The sequence below is a fragment of the Cricetulus griseus genome, chromosome X, assembly GCF_003668045.3.
Source record: "Cricetulus griseus strain 17A/GY chromosome X, alternate assembly CriGri-PICRH-1.0, whole genome shotgun sequence".
In the NCBI taxonomy this organism is placed as follows: domain Eukaryota; kingdom Metazoa; phylum Chordata; class Mammalia; order Rodentia; family Cricetidae; genus Cricetulus; species Cricetulus griseus.
This window is the reverse complement of record NC_048604.1, coordinates 853801-868576: the sequence shown is the minus strand read 5'-3', so window position 1 is coordinate 868576 and position 14776 is coordinate 853801. Positions and strand designations below refer to the sequence as shown.

The following is a 14776-nucleotide window of genomic DNA, read 5'->3' as shown; positions in this document are numbered from 1 at the left end:
CTTAGCCATCAGGGAAATGCAACTCAAAACCACTCTGAGATACCATCTTACTCCTGTCAGAATGGCTAAAATTAATAACACCAGTGACAATCTATGCTGGAGAGGATGTGGAGAAAGAACTCTCCTCCATTGCTGGTGGGAGTGCAAACTTGTATAACCACTTTGGAAATCAGTATTTCGATTTCTCAGGAAAATGGGAATCAGTCTACCTCAAGATCCAGCAATCCCTCTCTTGGGCATATACCCAAAGAATGCACACTCATACAAGAAGGACATATGTTCAACTATGTTTATAGCAGCATTGTTTGTAATAGCCAGAAACTGAAAACAACCTAGATACCCCTCAACTGAAGAATGGATAGAGAAAATGCGGTATATTTACACAATGGAGTACTACTCAGCGGGGGGGGGGGGGATGGAATCTTGAAATTTGCAGGCGAATCGATGGAACTAGAAGAAACCATCCTCAGTGAGGTAACCAAATCACAAAAAGATAAACATGGTATGTACTCACTCATTTTTGACTTTTAGACATAGAACAAAGGATCACTAGCCTACAATCCACACTGCCAGAGGAGCTAGGAAACAAGGAGGACCCCAAGAGAAGATTGCATAGTCCCTCGAAGAAGGGGATGGGGACAAGAACCCCTGACCAAATTGGAGCTCGGGGGCAGAAAAGGAAGGATAGTCTAAATTCAGTTGCTGTTCGAAACAGAAACAGACACCCACAGCTAAGCACTGAACCATACTACTGAAATTCACTTGTGAAGAGGGAGGAGGGTTGAGCAAAGGAGCCAAGACAGGGATGGAGAGACCTGCAGAAACAGTGGACCTGACGTACTGATAGAATGGAGACCCCAGTCATAAAGCTGGGGAAACAGCATTGGACCAAACCAAGCCCTCTGAATGTGGGTGCCAGCTAGGAGGCCAAGACAGTCTACGGGACCTCTAACAGTGGAGACAGTCTTTATCCCTAGAGCACAAATGGACTTTGGGAGCCCATTCCCTAAGAAGGGATACTATTGCAGCCCAGATACAGCAAGGAGGGCCTAGGTTCTTCCCCCAAACAATATGACAGACTTTGAAGGTCTTTGGTGCAGGGCCTCACTATCCCTGGGGAGTCAGGGGTGGGTGGGTTGGGGTGGGTTTGGTGGGGAACATTGGAGGATGGGAGGGCGAGAGAATGGGGAAGATGTATATGTAAATATGAGTAATTAAAAATAATTAAAAAATAAAATGAATTACGGTTTATAAAGAAAAAAAGAAATAGCATTAAAATTATGTTTAGTAGCCAGGTGGTGGTGGCTTATGCCTGCAATACCAGCACTCGGGATGCAGAGGCAGGTGGATCTTTGCAAGTTTGAGACCACCCTGGTCTACAGAGAGAGTTCTAAGACAGGCTCCAAAGCTACACAGAGAAATCTTGTCTCAAAAAACCAAAAAAAAAATGTGTTTAGTCTTATAAACTTTCATTTCACAAACATTTGAAGGATATATAAAAACACTTGTATAGCAACAAGACAAAACTTGTATTTCAACCCCTTACCTCACCTTTTAACAAATAATTTTATTCATGTATATGAGATTTTTGCCTCCATATATGTTTGGGAACTACTTGTGTGCCTCATGCCATCAGAGGCCAAAAGAGGGCATCAGATCCTCTGGAAATGGAGTTTCAGATGCTTGTGAGTCATCATGTGGGTGCTAGGAATCAAACGTGACCAGTAATTGTAACTGCTGCCTGGCCTCACTCTTAACAATCAGATCAGAACTTTTCTTCAGTGAAAACAAATTGATACATATGATTATGGAAAAAGTCAGTCTATGTTAGTTCTGACTATCATTGTATGGCACAAGGTATAAACAAGTCATTTCAGAGTATATTGTAAACTGAAGTTAAACAAACACAGCTAAATGAGGTAAGACATCCCTTCCCCTTTTTTTCATAGTACTTCACTCACATCTACCATCAACCAGTATTGCCTGCTCTTCAGCTTCTGTGTCATATTGTTCAGTAATACACATTCATTGGCAACCTATACATACTTAGTCAAACAATCAATATTTAACTGCTTTTTATGAAATGACTGGTCTTACTGTCTCAATATCAGAAGCAAACTTTTGGTATCTGGAATAACTTTCCACTTGCTTCCATAATGTTTTAGGTTCACTTCCCTTTTCTGTTCTCCAGAGACAGAAAACAGCTGTTCAGAATCCTTCATAGTAATGCTTTCTTCTAGAAGTTTCCCAAGGGCCATTACTAAGAGTAAGAAATACTGGGAAGAACACAGCAGATTTATAGATGAGTCACTTCCCACCTGCATATAGTTAAGTGCATCATAATGCAACTTTTATCAAATAAGACAAAATGAAGCATTAACTGTTACTTTATTAGATGTAATTCATTTTAGATTTCTATTTTATATATTTTAATATATTATTTGAAAATTTCATAATGCATACAATGTGCTTCAGTTGCCTTGGCTCCTCATACATTGGAGGATAAAATTATCTTCTTAAAGGGCATATTATCAGTGCTTTGAACATCATCTTGCCTTAGCAGAGTGGAGAAGATAATCTTCAAAACTTAATCTTCGTAGTGAAATTCTCTCTGGAACTCCCTGTTTCTATGTTGTGAACAGACATAGTTCTGGCTAAGGGGTTCTTTAATAGCTAGGGAGGCTAAAAGCATTTTCAAAACCCATGATCTCAACAGAAGCCACATTAAGAGAATAGGGCAATAGGACAGGAAGGAGACATTAGCACTCTTGAACTGTGAATGGCTAATCAAAGGACCAAGATGTCACATCTCTACACACTCAAGTCTCCAGAAAGACCCTAAAACACAAATCTCCAGAAAGTTCAGAGGCGGGTTTTTTTTTTATAAAATAAAGCCTCCAATAAACTTGTTTTCACAGCCTGGACTTTGGACATTTAGAGAATTACAAGCCCATTGGAATCAAACAGAACATCACAGTTTTTGAAAAAAGAATTGGCTACCATTTCTATTTTCCACAACACAGGTTTAAGTCCTAGGTTCTCATGAAATATCATGAACTTCAAATGGTATAAGGAGCTGAATACTGCAGGAAAGAAAAACAGCTTCAAGGGAGTTGAAGAGTGAATCTGTAGATGAAGTGCTTTGCATTCAAATGTTAGGATATGAGTTTGGATTTCCAGAACCCACATAAAACCTCGGCATGATTACACACATCTGTAATTCAGGTACTTGTTGAGGAGGAGAAGATAGATGAATCCCTGAAATGCTCTGGCCAGGCAGTCTAGCCAACAATGAGCTCTGGGTTCAATGAGAGACCCTATCCTAAGATTAACTTAAAGAAAAACAATGGTAAGATGAAGAGACATAGTGGAAAATTCCTGATGTCAAACTTTGACCCTCATACACAAGTGCATAAACTTGTGCAGATGCACCAATGTGCACATATGCATATGCATATCCTATACACATACACACAATATATATTGAAAAAAGGAAATCAGCTTCAAATTGATTTGCTCCCAATCTAAAAGAAAAAAAAAAACCCTGGTTTTACAATTAAGTGTGCTTTATGATTGCAGAGACTTCTGAGGAATGTGCTTTTATCATAATAAATGCCCAAGATTATAGAATTGGAAAAAAAGAACATAAAAAATACAAGATTACCATTTGGATGTAGCTTTCTTCTTCAGAGGAAGGAGTGGCAAAAAATCTTGCAGAATTAATACCATTTCTTTGTGGAGAGAGAAAGCTGGTTCGATTGCTAAGACCAAAAAATACAGATGAGGTCAATGCAATGTCTTACAGCTGCCCTGAAACATAGCCAGCAACAGACACAGCCCTGTGGGGTTTGAGGCCTCCCCTTCCAGACACTGTTTCCTTTTATACCAATCAATCTTGAAGAAGACACTTCCCAGTAGCCCTGTCCCACTCTGGAGCAAATGCTTCCCAATTGTTTTTCCTAAGCCCTTCATGTAACACAGACAAATACATTGTATTTAGCAAACAACAAATTAACAAAAATTCTCCAAAGTAATAAATCTGACAGAATAGAAAATACTCCAAAGAAATATCTAAACAATCAAACAACAACAACCCTCCCCACTTCCTTGGGGTCTTTTTGCTTCTAAAGTAGCCAGAAGAAGTATGAAAGTGTACTCATTCATCTGATAGGACAAGAAGAGACAATGTATTAATTTGTGCCTTCCTCCTAAGACAGAAAAACAGGCTAAGTGTCTCTACAGTTCAGCCTGATAATAAAGTTCTCTGAAGAATTTTGCTTTACAAAGTTAGCATGTCTGCATAGGTATGGTGGTGTATCCATTTATCTTTAATCCCAGAACTCGGGATGCAGAGACAGGCATATTTCTGTTAGTTCAAGGCCTTCCTAGTCTACATAGTAAATTCCATCCAGACAAACTAGGGCTACACAGAGAGACCCTGCCTCAAAAAAAGTAGCTGGGCATTGCTGGTGCACACCTTTAGTGTGCACACCTGTTCCCACCTTTAGTACTAGCACTTGGGAGGTAGAAGCAGGTGGATCTCTATGAGTTCAAGGCCAGCCTGGTCTACAAAGTGAGTTCCAGGATGGGCTCCAAAGCTACACAGAGAAACCTGTCTCAAAAAAACAAAAAAAAAAGTTACCATGTCTTGTGGCATTTATCATGAGCTAGGAAAATGCCGCTTCTAGAAGGTAAGATGAGCAGGCACAGCCATGTTAAGGTTTAATTACCCAGCCCATAAACTATCCCACTTTCTCTGAGAGCTCTTTTCTCAGATATAATTCATAAAGTTGGGATTCTCTATTTAGTAGTGCTGTCTGTGTACTCTGTGCCATAGTTGATTCCAATCTGACAGAATCCCATAATTTTGTTTCCCTTGGATATCTGCACTGGGACTGAAAAACAGTCCATCTTCGTTGTTGCTGGAGTTAAAGCATGTAAACAAGCTTGGAGTATGTAATGCATAATCTTGATTGTCAACTTGACTACATCTAGAATCAACTAGAACCCAAACAGCTGGGCACAGCTGGGCACACCTGTGAGGGATTTTCCTTATTAGATCATTTGAGGTGGGAAACCCTACCCTAAATCTGGGCCACACCTTCTGATGGCAGTTCATATAAAAAGATGTGGAAGAAGGAAGCTTTTGCTTTTTGCCTGCCTGCCTGCCTTCACTCTCATTGGCAAAGCCATCTATCCTACTGCTGAGGCATTTCTTCACTGGTATTAAAATCTACTTCCTTAGGATCCCAATGTAGAATGAAGACCAGAACCTCTCTGGGAACTCCCCGGGACTCCAGCACCAGATTGGAACTGTTGAGACATCTAGTATCATAGACTGAACAACTCCTATATTCCTGACCTTCTAGTCGAGAGACAGCCATTGTTGGACTACTCAGACCACAGCCTGTAAGCCATTTCAACAAAATCTCTTTTAACATATACATATTCGTTCTATCAGTTCCATTTCGTTAGAGAACCCTGATTAATACAGACCAGGATCATACAACAAAGAAAAGAGCTCTGCAGAGAACAGATACATCAGGAAGAGAAAGACGTTCCCAACACTGCTCTATTTCCAGGCTTCAGAATCCAGAGAAACCCATTCACACACCTTTCTTAATGGTCTAAAAACCACTCGTGGTTCTTGATAACAAGTCCAACTCCTCCTTTGGCTCCCTTAAGCAAGATGAAATGAGCTTCAACCACAAGAGTTCTAAGATATGGGGCTTACCAAGGCACAGTATGAGTCCTGGTTAGAGATGTGTGTTCTCCAATGGTAGAAAGGTTTCTCAGGTCCAAGGGAGGTGGCCGTGCTTTAAAAAAATGTTATGTATGGTTAGTACTCAGGAGCTTTAAGCAGGGAATCTAAAGGTTGTAAAAGCTATCTCAATCCATTTTCTTTACATGCCAAATTCAAATGTATTATCAGGAATTACTGGTGATGAGTGAGAATTTCTTTTTTAAAATTCATTTTACATACCAACCATAGTTCCCCCTCCTTCCCCTCCTCTCCCTCTCCCCTCCTCTCCCAACTCACCCCCCATCCGCTCCTCAGAAAAGATAAGGCCTCCCATGGGAAGTCAACAAAGCCTGCCACATTCATTTGAAGAAGGACTGCTCCCACCTCCCAAACCCCCCATCCCTCCACCCCTGCATCAAGGCTGAGCAAGGCATTCCACTATATTGGAATGGGATTCAAAATGCCAGCTCATGCACTAGGCATAGATCCTGTTCCCACTGCCAGGGGTCCCACAAACAGATCACAATACAAAACTGTTGCCCACATGCAGGGGACCTGGTTTGGTCCTATGCAGGATCCTCAGCTTTCCGTCTAGAGTCCATAAACTCCCCAAAGTTTGGGTCAACTGTCTCTGTGTGGGTTCCCCCATCATGATCCTGATCCCCCTTGCTCATATAATCCCTCCACCCTGTCTTCAACTGGACCCTAGGAGCTTGGCCTTGTGCTTGGATATGGATCTCTGCATCTGCTTCCATTAGTTACTAGATAAAGGGTATATGATGATAGTTAGGGAATTCACCAATCTGATTACAGGGAATGGCAGTTTAGGTACCCTCTCCACTATTGCTAGGGGTCTTAGCTGGGGTTGTCTTTGTGAATTCCTGGGAATTTCCCTAGCAACAGGTTTTGATGAGTGAGAATTTCAACATCTCATTCTTGCCTGATTCCCTGAGGATAAGGACAACTATTGAATAAATGGTCTCATGATCACAATGGAAACCAAATTGGAAACACAATATCAACCATTATACAGAAATCTGTAGCCTCAGGAAGACCAATGCATTCCAGACACTCTACATGTCTGAGAGGCAGATGATCATCAGATTCTAGTCTCCATGTCGCCACCTAATGGTCCTCCTACCTAAAATAGTCTTCCTCATGTTCCCTTCACATTTCAGTTCAATGTCCCCTGCTTTGGGTGGTCTTCTCTGGACTCCAGACAATGCCAGAACCCTCATCACAGGCCTCGCGATTTTGTTTGATTATGCTTCATGCACTCCCTCCACAGTTTATAATGAAACAATATCTGTGATTATTTGACCATAGTCTAGACTGTGATCCTACATGGCAGGGTTTCCTTTTGGCTTGCTCAAAGCAGCAACCTCCATACTTTGTACTTGCCTAAGTGGCCTATCTGGCTGATTTGATATCAATTTCCTCCACTAAACTACATGGGCAGAAAAACATGCTGACAGAGACCTTCCTGCTGCCCAATTGTTTTCTTAGGTACCATGGGGATAGGCTCAGGAGGTGGAAACACATGAATGCAGTCCCTGCTGATAGCATAATAACAATCAGCTGTCTTCAGTCTTCACCACCTGTTCTCTCCCACATGAATTCCAGGATTCATCCCACAACTCACCTGGTCCTGGCTCATACTCCCACTGTTTCCACTACCTTCTCTTTGTTTGGAATGGTCTGATGTTTCTGACTAGAATGGCTACATATTTCTTCTGTACCCCACAAGACAGAGTTTGTTCTATTTAATACTGATTTTGTAGTGCTTCTTGTTTCTTCCAGGTGGTTTTGATATATGATCTTCCTCCTCAAACTAAAGACCCTCCTTTATTTTCACCCCTACATACTTTCTGGTGCCTAACACACCCCTGAATGCACAGCCAACACATGGTTGGCTTACACTCAAAAAGGTGTGGCTGGAATGGACTAGATCTGAGTTAGGTCTCATTTAGCAGATTTGGCCATGGCCACCAGAAGGGGTAGTTTCTCCAAAGAGTAATGAGAGGCAGATGCAAACCATATGGTGTGACAGGGATCATCGCCATTGCACCAAATGCTTCCTTGTAATCACATAGCTTACTGGGTAGGTAAGGTAAGGGTAAGTAACAATGAAGTTAAGAATTCACTTTGAGGGAAAGATGTCTCAATGGTTAAGAGCACTTACTACGCTTCCAGAGGACCCAGTTCTGTTCCCAGCACCTACATGGGAACTCACAACCATCTGTAACTCCAGTTTCAGGGGATCTGATGTCCCCTTATGGCCTCTGTGGACACTGAAAGCATGTGGTACAAAATACCCACATACATAAAAGAAAAGAATCTCAAAAAAATGAAAAAGAATTCACGTCTGCCTTTTCTCTTTCTTTTTCTTCTCCTTGTATGCCCATGATACTTACCAGATCAGAAGGAATGCCTGGGAGTAGTAACACAGTGCTAAAAATTGCCCAATGTGCACAGTAGTCATGTTGTTCATAGTTGAAGTCCTATCCTACCACTACCTCTGCTGACATATGGTATGCACAGATATACTAGAGTATGAAGGACATTAAGGAATTATCATCAAAGATCATTGTTGGTGGCCTTACAGAAGGCCACCACTATACATTCAATAGTTATTTAAATGAGATGTTTTGTGGCTTCCATTATGATTCTCATCACTTACTCCTGGGACTCCATTATGGAAGTAGGTAAAAATGAGTCCTCTGGAATGAACTTGGATTTGTATGTTGCATTTTCAGAACCTGAGTACCTTTAGGTCCCCTGACTCTTTTTATCATAACAATTTTGGCACACAGGGTACCCCAAACCTCCTAATTCTTTCACATATATTTCTTCCTAGTAATTTTTTTTTTGGTTTCTCAAGACAGAGTTTCTCTGTGTAACAATCATGACTGCTCTGGAACTTTGCAGACCATGTTGGCCTCGAACTCACTGAGATCTGCCTGCCTCTGTCTCACAAGTGCTGGGATTAAAGGTGTGTACCACCACTGCCTGGCTCTTTCTAATAAGGAAGGAGATGCCATCCTACCCAACACAGCAATCCTAGTCAAATGCCTTACATTTCCTCTGGGGCTTGAGATCTCTGTTCACTGGAGGTGGCTCCAAGTCTGCAGGTAACTCTGGCAGCATGCTTGAGCTCATTGGTATGTAGTCATCCTGGCAGTAATAGGGTCTAAGACTAGTAGTGCCTTTGGGGCTCATAGGCACATAGCTGCTGTCTTCAGCACTGAGTGAAGCCGTGGGATACATCGGTGAAAACTTACATGGCTGCAAGACAGAACAAGTATAGGTTTGGAAGTATAGACCATAAATGCAAACTGCTACTAGTAGTCACTACAGCTGTACATACAGTTTCAGTTCCAAATTACCTCAAAGTAACCCTTTATTTCCTAGGGAAAGTTGGATAAGCATCTAGCCAAAGTTCTGCCTCTGAATTCACATGAGAATAGATGATAACTCTCCAAGATCTCATGCTAAGACACTAAAGGTTTTGAATTAATGATTTGCTCTGTGGTAGTTAATTCTGATTATCAACTTGGCTGGATTTTGGATTCCTTGGAGACACATTTTGGGAATATTTCTAGAGTGATTTAACTGAGAAGGGAAGTCCCACTCTGAATGAAGGCAGTATCAACCTCCCAGAATCCTAGAATCCTGAACTGAATAAACCATGAAGCAAAATAAGCCTTTCCTTTAAGTGTCTTCGTTCAGATATTTTTTTTTCACAGCAACTAGAAAAATAACAATACGTGCTTCAAGTATAATACAGTGCTTTAATAGCTACCCTAATAAGTTCAGATCTTTAGGGGATTACTGGAAGAGTTCTCAGAGATTCAGAGTACTGAATCTCAGAAGACTTAAAGTAAATATCATATATGGTCAGGTTATTTCTGGTCAAACTGAAACTTAAAGGAATGCAACGGCCAAACTTACCAGATTTAAACTGAGCCGCTTTTCTCGGTTTCTTAAGGACTGGCTTTGTACATCACCTAAAAGATAGAGTCTGGAGTGGTGAGTGCTGCAGGAAGATATCCATTGATACTAAAGTCCAAGTCTCCGTCCTCCCCAGGGCCTAAAGCTCAGAGAGTCGGGGAAGGATAATACATAATTTCCATACAAAAAGCTTGCTATTAAATGTAGATAGAAGTTAGAATCCATTCCCTAAGAGATGGAAAATCAGTCTAGATTCTAAAGATATTAAGGTTGTCTAATGGTTTTGGTTCTCTTCATAAATTAAAAGGAAATACAGAAAGTAATTAATAAGTGTTTACTGAATTTATTAAAAGAATCTTTTCATCTTAGAGATAGTGGAGATATACCTGTGGGTCTCAGGAGAAAACGTTTGAAATATCCATTGTAGTAAGAAAACAAGGTTAGCATAGAACAGCAGCATCATAGTCAGCATTAAGGGTTCAGTGGAGCTCTGGTACCATGAGTCAGTGACTGTGATATTTCTGCAACAATAATCAGATACTCCGGTATGGGAATTTGTTCAGAGTCTCATGGATGAAAAACATGGATGTGAAAATGAGACAAAATTTAGGAATAGTTGTTGAACTGAAAGAAGAAATGTCTATAAGGAATATTGAATATGTCTTAACTCATCAAATAAGGCCAGAATTACTCTAATATAAAACCAGAGATATTATAAGGAAACTATAGATCAAGATATTTCATGAATATAAATGCAATCATTCTAAATAATACTAATAAATCCAATTTGGTGATATTTAGCAAGAATTATATAACATGATCATTTAGGATTATAATAGCTATGCAAGTCTGGTTAAACACTTGAAAATCTATTACTATATTCCACATTAAGTTTAAGGAATACTGTGGAGCTTTGATCCCTTTATGAATCTTGAGATTGATGAGTATATGGAGAGGTAACTAGTGGACAACAGAACAACACTGGAATGGTGATAATGTGAGGAAACCACATCATCATGTTAGAAGCCTTGGAAAGAGCCTAAACAATGGGTTTTCAGCAGAAAAGTCTATGCCCTTCCCAAAGAGCCTGTGTAAATATGCTATAGTGTAAAATTGGGTCATGTACATAGATACCTGCACTAACGGGCAGATAACTGAATATACACACATACACGTGCACATTGTTTAAGAAAGAGAGAGAGAGAGAGAGAGAGAGAGAGAGAGAGAGAGAAAGGAAGGAAGAAAGAAAGAATGAATGAATGAATGAAAGAAACCCCCAGTAAACTAGAAATAGAGGACCCTCTTCAACTTGATAAAGAAAGCTACAGAGCAGGGGATGCAGCTAGGTGGTAAGAGTGCCTGCCTAGCATCCTCAAGGATGTGAGTTCAATCTGCAGTACTAAGGAAGGAAGGTAGAGAGGGACAGAGGAGGTAGAGAAGGAGAGGGGAAAGGTGGAAGGGGAAACCTAAAGAAATCTTATAGCTAACACCATAATTAATGGTAAGAAACTAAAAACATTTCTCCTAAAAATAAGAAAAATTCAAGGATGTTCCCTCTCTGTACTGCTTTTAACTATATTATAACTATAAGTACAATATGACAAGAAACCTTGGAAAAGATCAATAAATTTTTCCTGGAATAATAGGCTATCATTGCAAGGTTTCAGAACAGAAAGTTAATGCAAGTTCATCAGTTTTCTGTACAGTACCAACTAACAAGTGAAATTTGAAGTAAAAAAAATCATTATAGTCTATACTAATAACTCCCCAAATGAAATACATTGCTTGAGTAAAAACCTAACAAAATGTGTACAAAATCTATATGAGTAAAACTGAAAAATTCTGGTGAAATAAAACAGAAAACCTAAATAAATGGAAGGGGTATAAAGATCAGTTGGTAAAGTGCTTATCTTGCAAGCATTAGAATTTAGTTTGGATCCCCAGCATCCACATAAAAGCAGTTTCAGCACCCCACATTTGTAACCTAAGTGATGGCAGTGTACACAGGAGGATCCCTGAAGATCACTGGTCAGATAATCAAGCTTATTGATGAGCTTCAGGTTCAGTGAGAGAACCTGTTTTAAAAAAAATAAGGTAGACACAAGATCCAGCAATTCCACTCCTAGGCATGTACCCAAAAGAAGCACATTCATACAACAAGGACATCTGTTCAACGATGTTCATAGCAGCACTATTTGTAATAGTCAGAAACTGGAAGCAGCCCAGATGCCCCTCAACTGAAGAATGGATAGAGAAAATGTGGTACATTTACACAATGGAGTACTACTCAGCAGAAAAAAACAATGGAATCTTGAAATTTGCAGGAAAATGGATGGAACTAGAAGAAACCATTCTGAGCGAGGTAACCCAATCACAAAAAGACAAACATGATATGTACTCACTCATATGTGGATTTTAGACATAGAGTAAGGGATTACCAGCCTATAATCCACACTGCCAGAGAAACTAGTAAACAAGGAGGAACCTAAGAGAGACATACATGGTCCCCTGGAGAAGGGGAAAGGGTCCCCTGAGCAAATTGAGAGCATGGGAAGAGGGGGGAGGGAGCTAGGAGAGTGAGAAGGGAAAAAGGGGAAGGATGCAGAGGTCATGAGGGAGCAGAAAGTTTGAGTCAGAAGAAAGGGTATGTGATAGGTAGGGTTTTAGTTGGGGGGGTGGTAGGGGAGGACGGGAGGGAGAAGGGAAAGGGGATTGTCATGTAAATCAATCTTGTTTCTAATTCAAATAAAAAATGATAAAAATAAGATAGATAACAATAGAGGAAAACATTCACATTCATACATGCACACACAGATATACATCATACACAATAACTTAAATAAATGAGACCTGCAGAAGTGACTCACTAGTTAAGAGCACACACTGTTCTTTCAGAGTTTAGTTCCCAGCATCCACACTAGGTAGTTAATAACTACCTGTGCTCCAGCTCAATGGAATACAATGAATGATGACCTCTTCTGGACTCCACACGCACTTTCACTTACATGTACACATATCCACATGCAGACATACACATATATGCATAATCAAAAATAAAAATACACTTAAGTTAAATCCATGGAGAAATATACCATGTTAATTCTCTTAAGAAGCTTATCGATTCATAAATAAATCAACATTGTCAACATATCTATTCCCAAGTTCATCTATAAATACAGTGTAATTCTAATAAAAAACAGAAAGCAATTATGTGTATATAAATAGTTCCTATATAAAGTTTAAGTGGATGGAAAGGCAGAAACACAAAAATGTTAGCATAATATAGAAAGAGAAGAACAAAGGTAAGGAACTGACACTAATGCTATATTAGTCAAGACTGTGTGGTACTGAAGGAAAACTCACTCAGTAGCCTAACTCCATTTTATCCCACTCTGGCTCTATTTTCCCTTTCTAAATTTTTCCCTCTAACTCATGCTTCTCTTCAGGTATCTTGCATCCTAAGAAGGTCAGGACTAATGAACAAATGTCATTATAATTAAAGACTCAAACTAACCCCCAAAATGATGTGCCTCAAAGAACAGATTAACCCTATGATGAAGTTGTTCTCTAAATGGAGGCAATTTCTCCATGAAGGGAATAGAGGCAATATCAGGAACAGTCATGTCATGCAAACCAGATTGCTTCCTTCAAGTAATGACTGTGATAACAACTCTAAAACCAGAACTGAGATGATGGTTGGTCAGATAAGCAGCCTGAACAAGATTACCTATTTCTGTGAGCTTTCTAACATTGCTACCCCCTCAGCTATGCATGTCCCAGTTCTTTTCTTAGATTCATTTCCTCTCCTATAAATTCTCAAAATTTCCTTAGAATGGACCTAGGTTCAGTGATTTTTTTTTCATTATTTTGTTTTGTTTGATCTAGTGTAATCCTATTAGTTAAAGCTTCTTTCTCAAAAAATAAAGCTTCTTTCTCTGCCCATTTCTTTAATTAGCATATTCAAGCAGGTAGCTGAACCTAGTCCACTGGGATCCTCCCTGGAGCCTAGAATTTTTTCCTAAAACTCTGGTGAAAGCACAGACAAATATTTCAATGGGCTGGAATAGAGAGCCACATAAATATGTTCTGCTAAACTTTGAAAATAAAGTGAATGCCATGCACTATAGAAAACATATTTTCATCAAATAGTGCTGGGACAATTGGATGTTCACATATAAAAGTGATGTAAACAGAGACCTTTCACAAAAATTAACTCAAAGTGGGTCTTAGGCTTAACTGTAACTTGAAAAACTAGGGTATTGCTACTAGGATAAAACCTAGATGATCTTGTATCTAGTGAAGAATAAAAGAACTGATGCCATTAATTTTTTTTAAATAACACTACCATGAGAAGGGGAAAGCAAGCACAAACTAGGAAGAGACATTTCAAAAATAAAACATACTTGATAAAAGACCGCTATCCAACACATACAAAGAACTTTAAAAATAAACAATAAAGAAACAATCTTTATTAAAAATGGGCTAAATATCTTAAAAGACACTTTATTATAGACTATGTACAGATGGCAAATAAGCCTATGAGAAGATGCTTTACATCACATGATATTAAGGAAATTAAAATAAAATAACAAATAGAATGGCTAAAAGCCAGACTATTGACACCACCCCATACTAGTGAAGATGTAGAGTGAAAGGAACTATAATTCCTAGCTGGTAGGAATGCAAAAATGATATGACCACTTTGGAGGTCACTATGGCAGTTTTATAAAAACCTAAACCTATTTTCAACCATATGATCCAGGGATTAAATTCCTTGATAAACATCCAGAGGAATTAAAAACTTGTCAACATACAAAAAGCTGCACAGAGGGGGCTGGAGAGATGGCTCAGAGGTTAAGAACACCGCTTGCTCTTCCAAAGGTCCCGAGTTCAATTCCCAGCAACCATCTATAATGAGATCTGGTGCCCTCTTCTGGCATGCAGACATGTAAACAGAATACTGTGTACATAATAAATAATTTTTTAAAAAGCTGCACATAATGTGTATACTAGCTTTATTCATAAATTGATATAGGAGTTAAAAATAAGAACTGCAAAATTACTAGAGGAAAGGATCTCAAA

At 39.4% G+C, this 14776-nt stretch overlaps 1 protein-coding gene across 6 annotated transcripts in view; it reads right to left on the bottom strand.

The window, feature by feature from the left end:
• Gab3 (GRB2 associated binding protein 3) overlaps window positions 1-14776 on the bottom strand; it is a 136353-nt gene that overhangs the window by 34790 nt on the left and 86787 nt on the right. For all 6 annotated transcript variants that reach the window (XM_027432523.2, XM_027432524.2, XM_027432521.2 and 3 more), the window contains exons 5-8: window positions 9695-9750; window positions 8821-9028; window positions 5735-5816; window positions 3665-3761 (exon numbers count right to left, since the gene is read on the bottom strand). In XM_027432523.2, the coding sequence (XP_027288324.1) occupies window positions 3665-3761; window positions 5735-5816; window positions 8821-9028; window positions 9695-9750 (443 nt within the window). The remainder of the gene's footprint in view (window positions 1-3664; window positions 3762-5734; window positions 5817-8820; window positions 9029-9694; window positions 9751-14776) is intronic.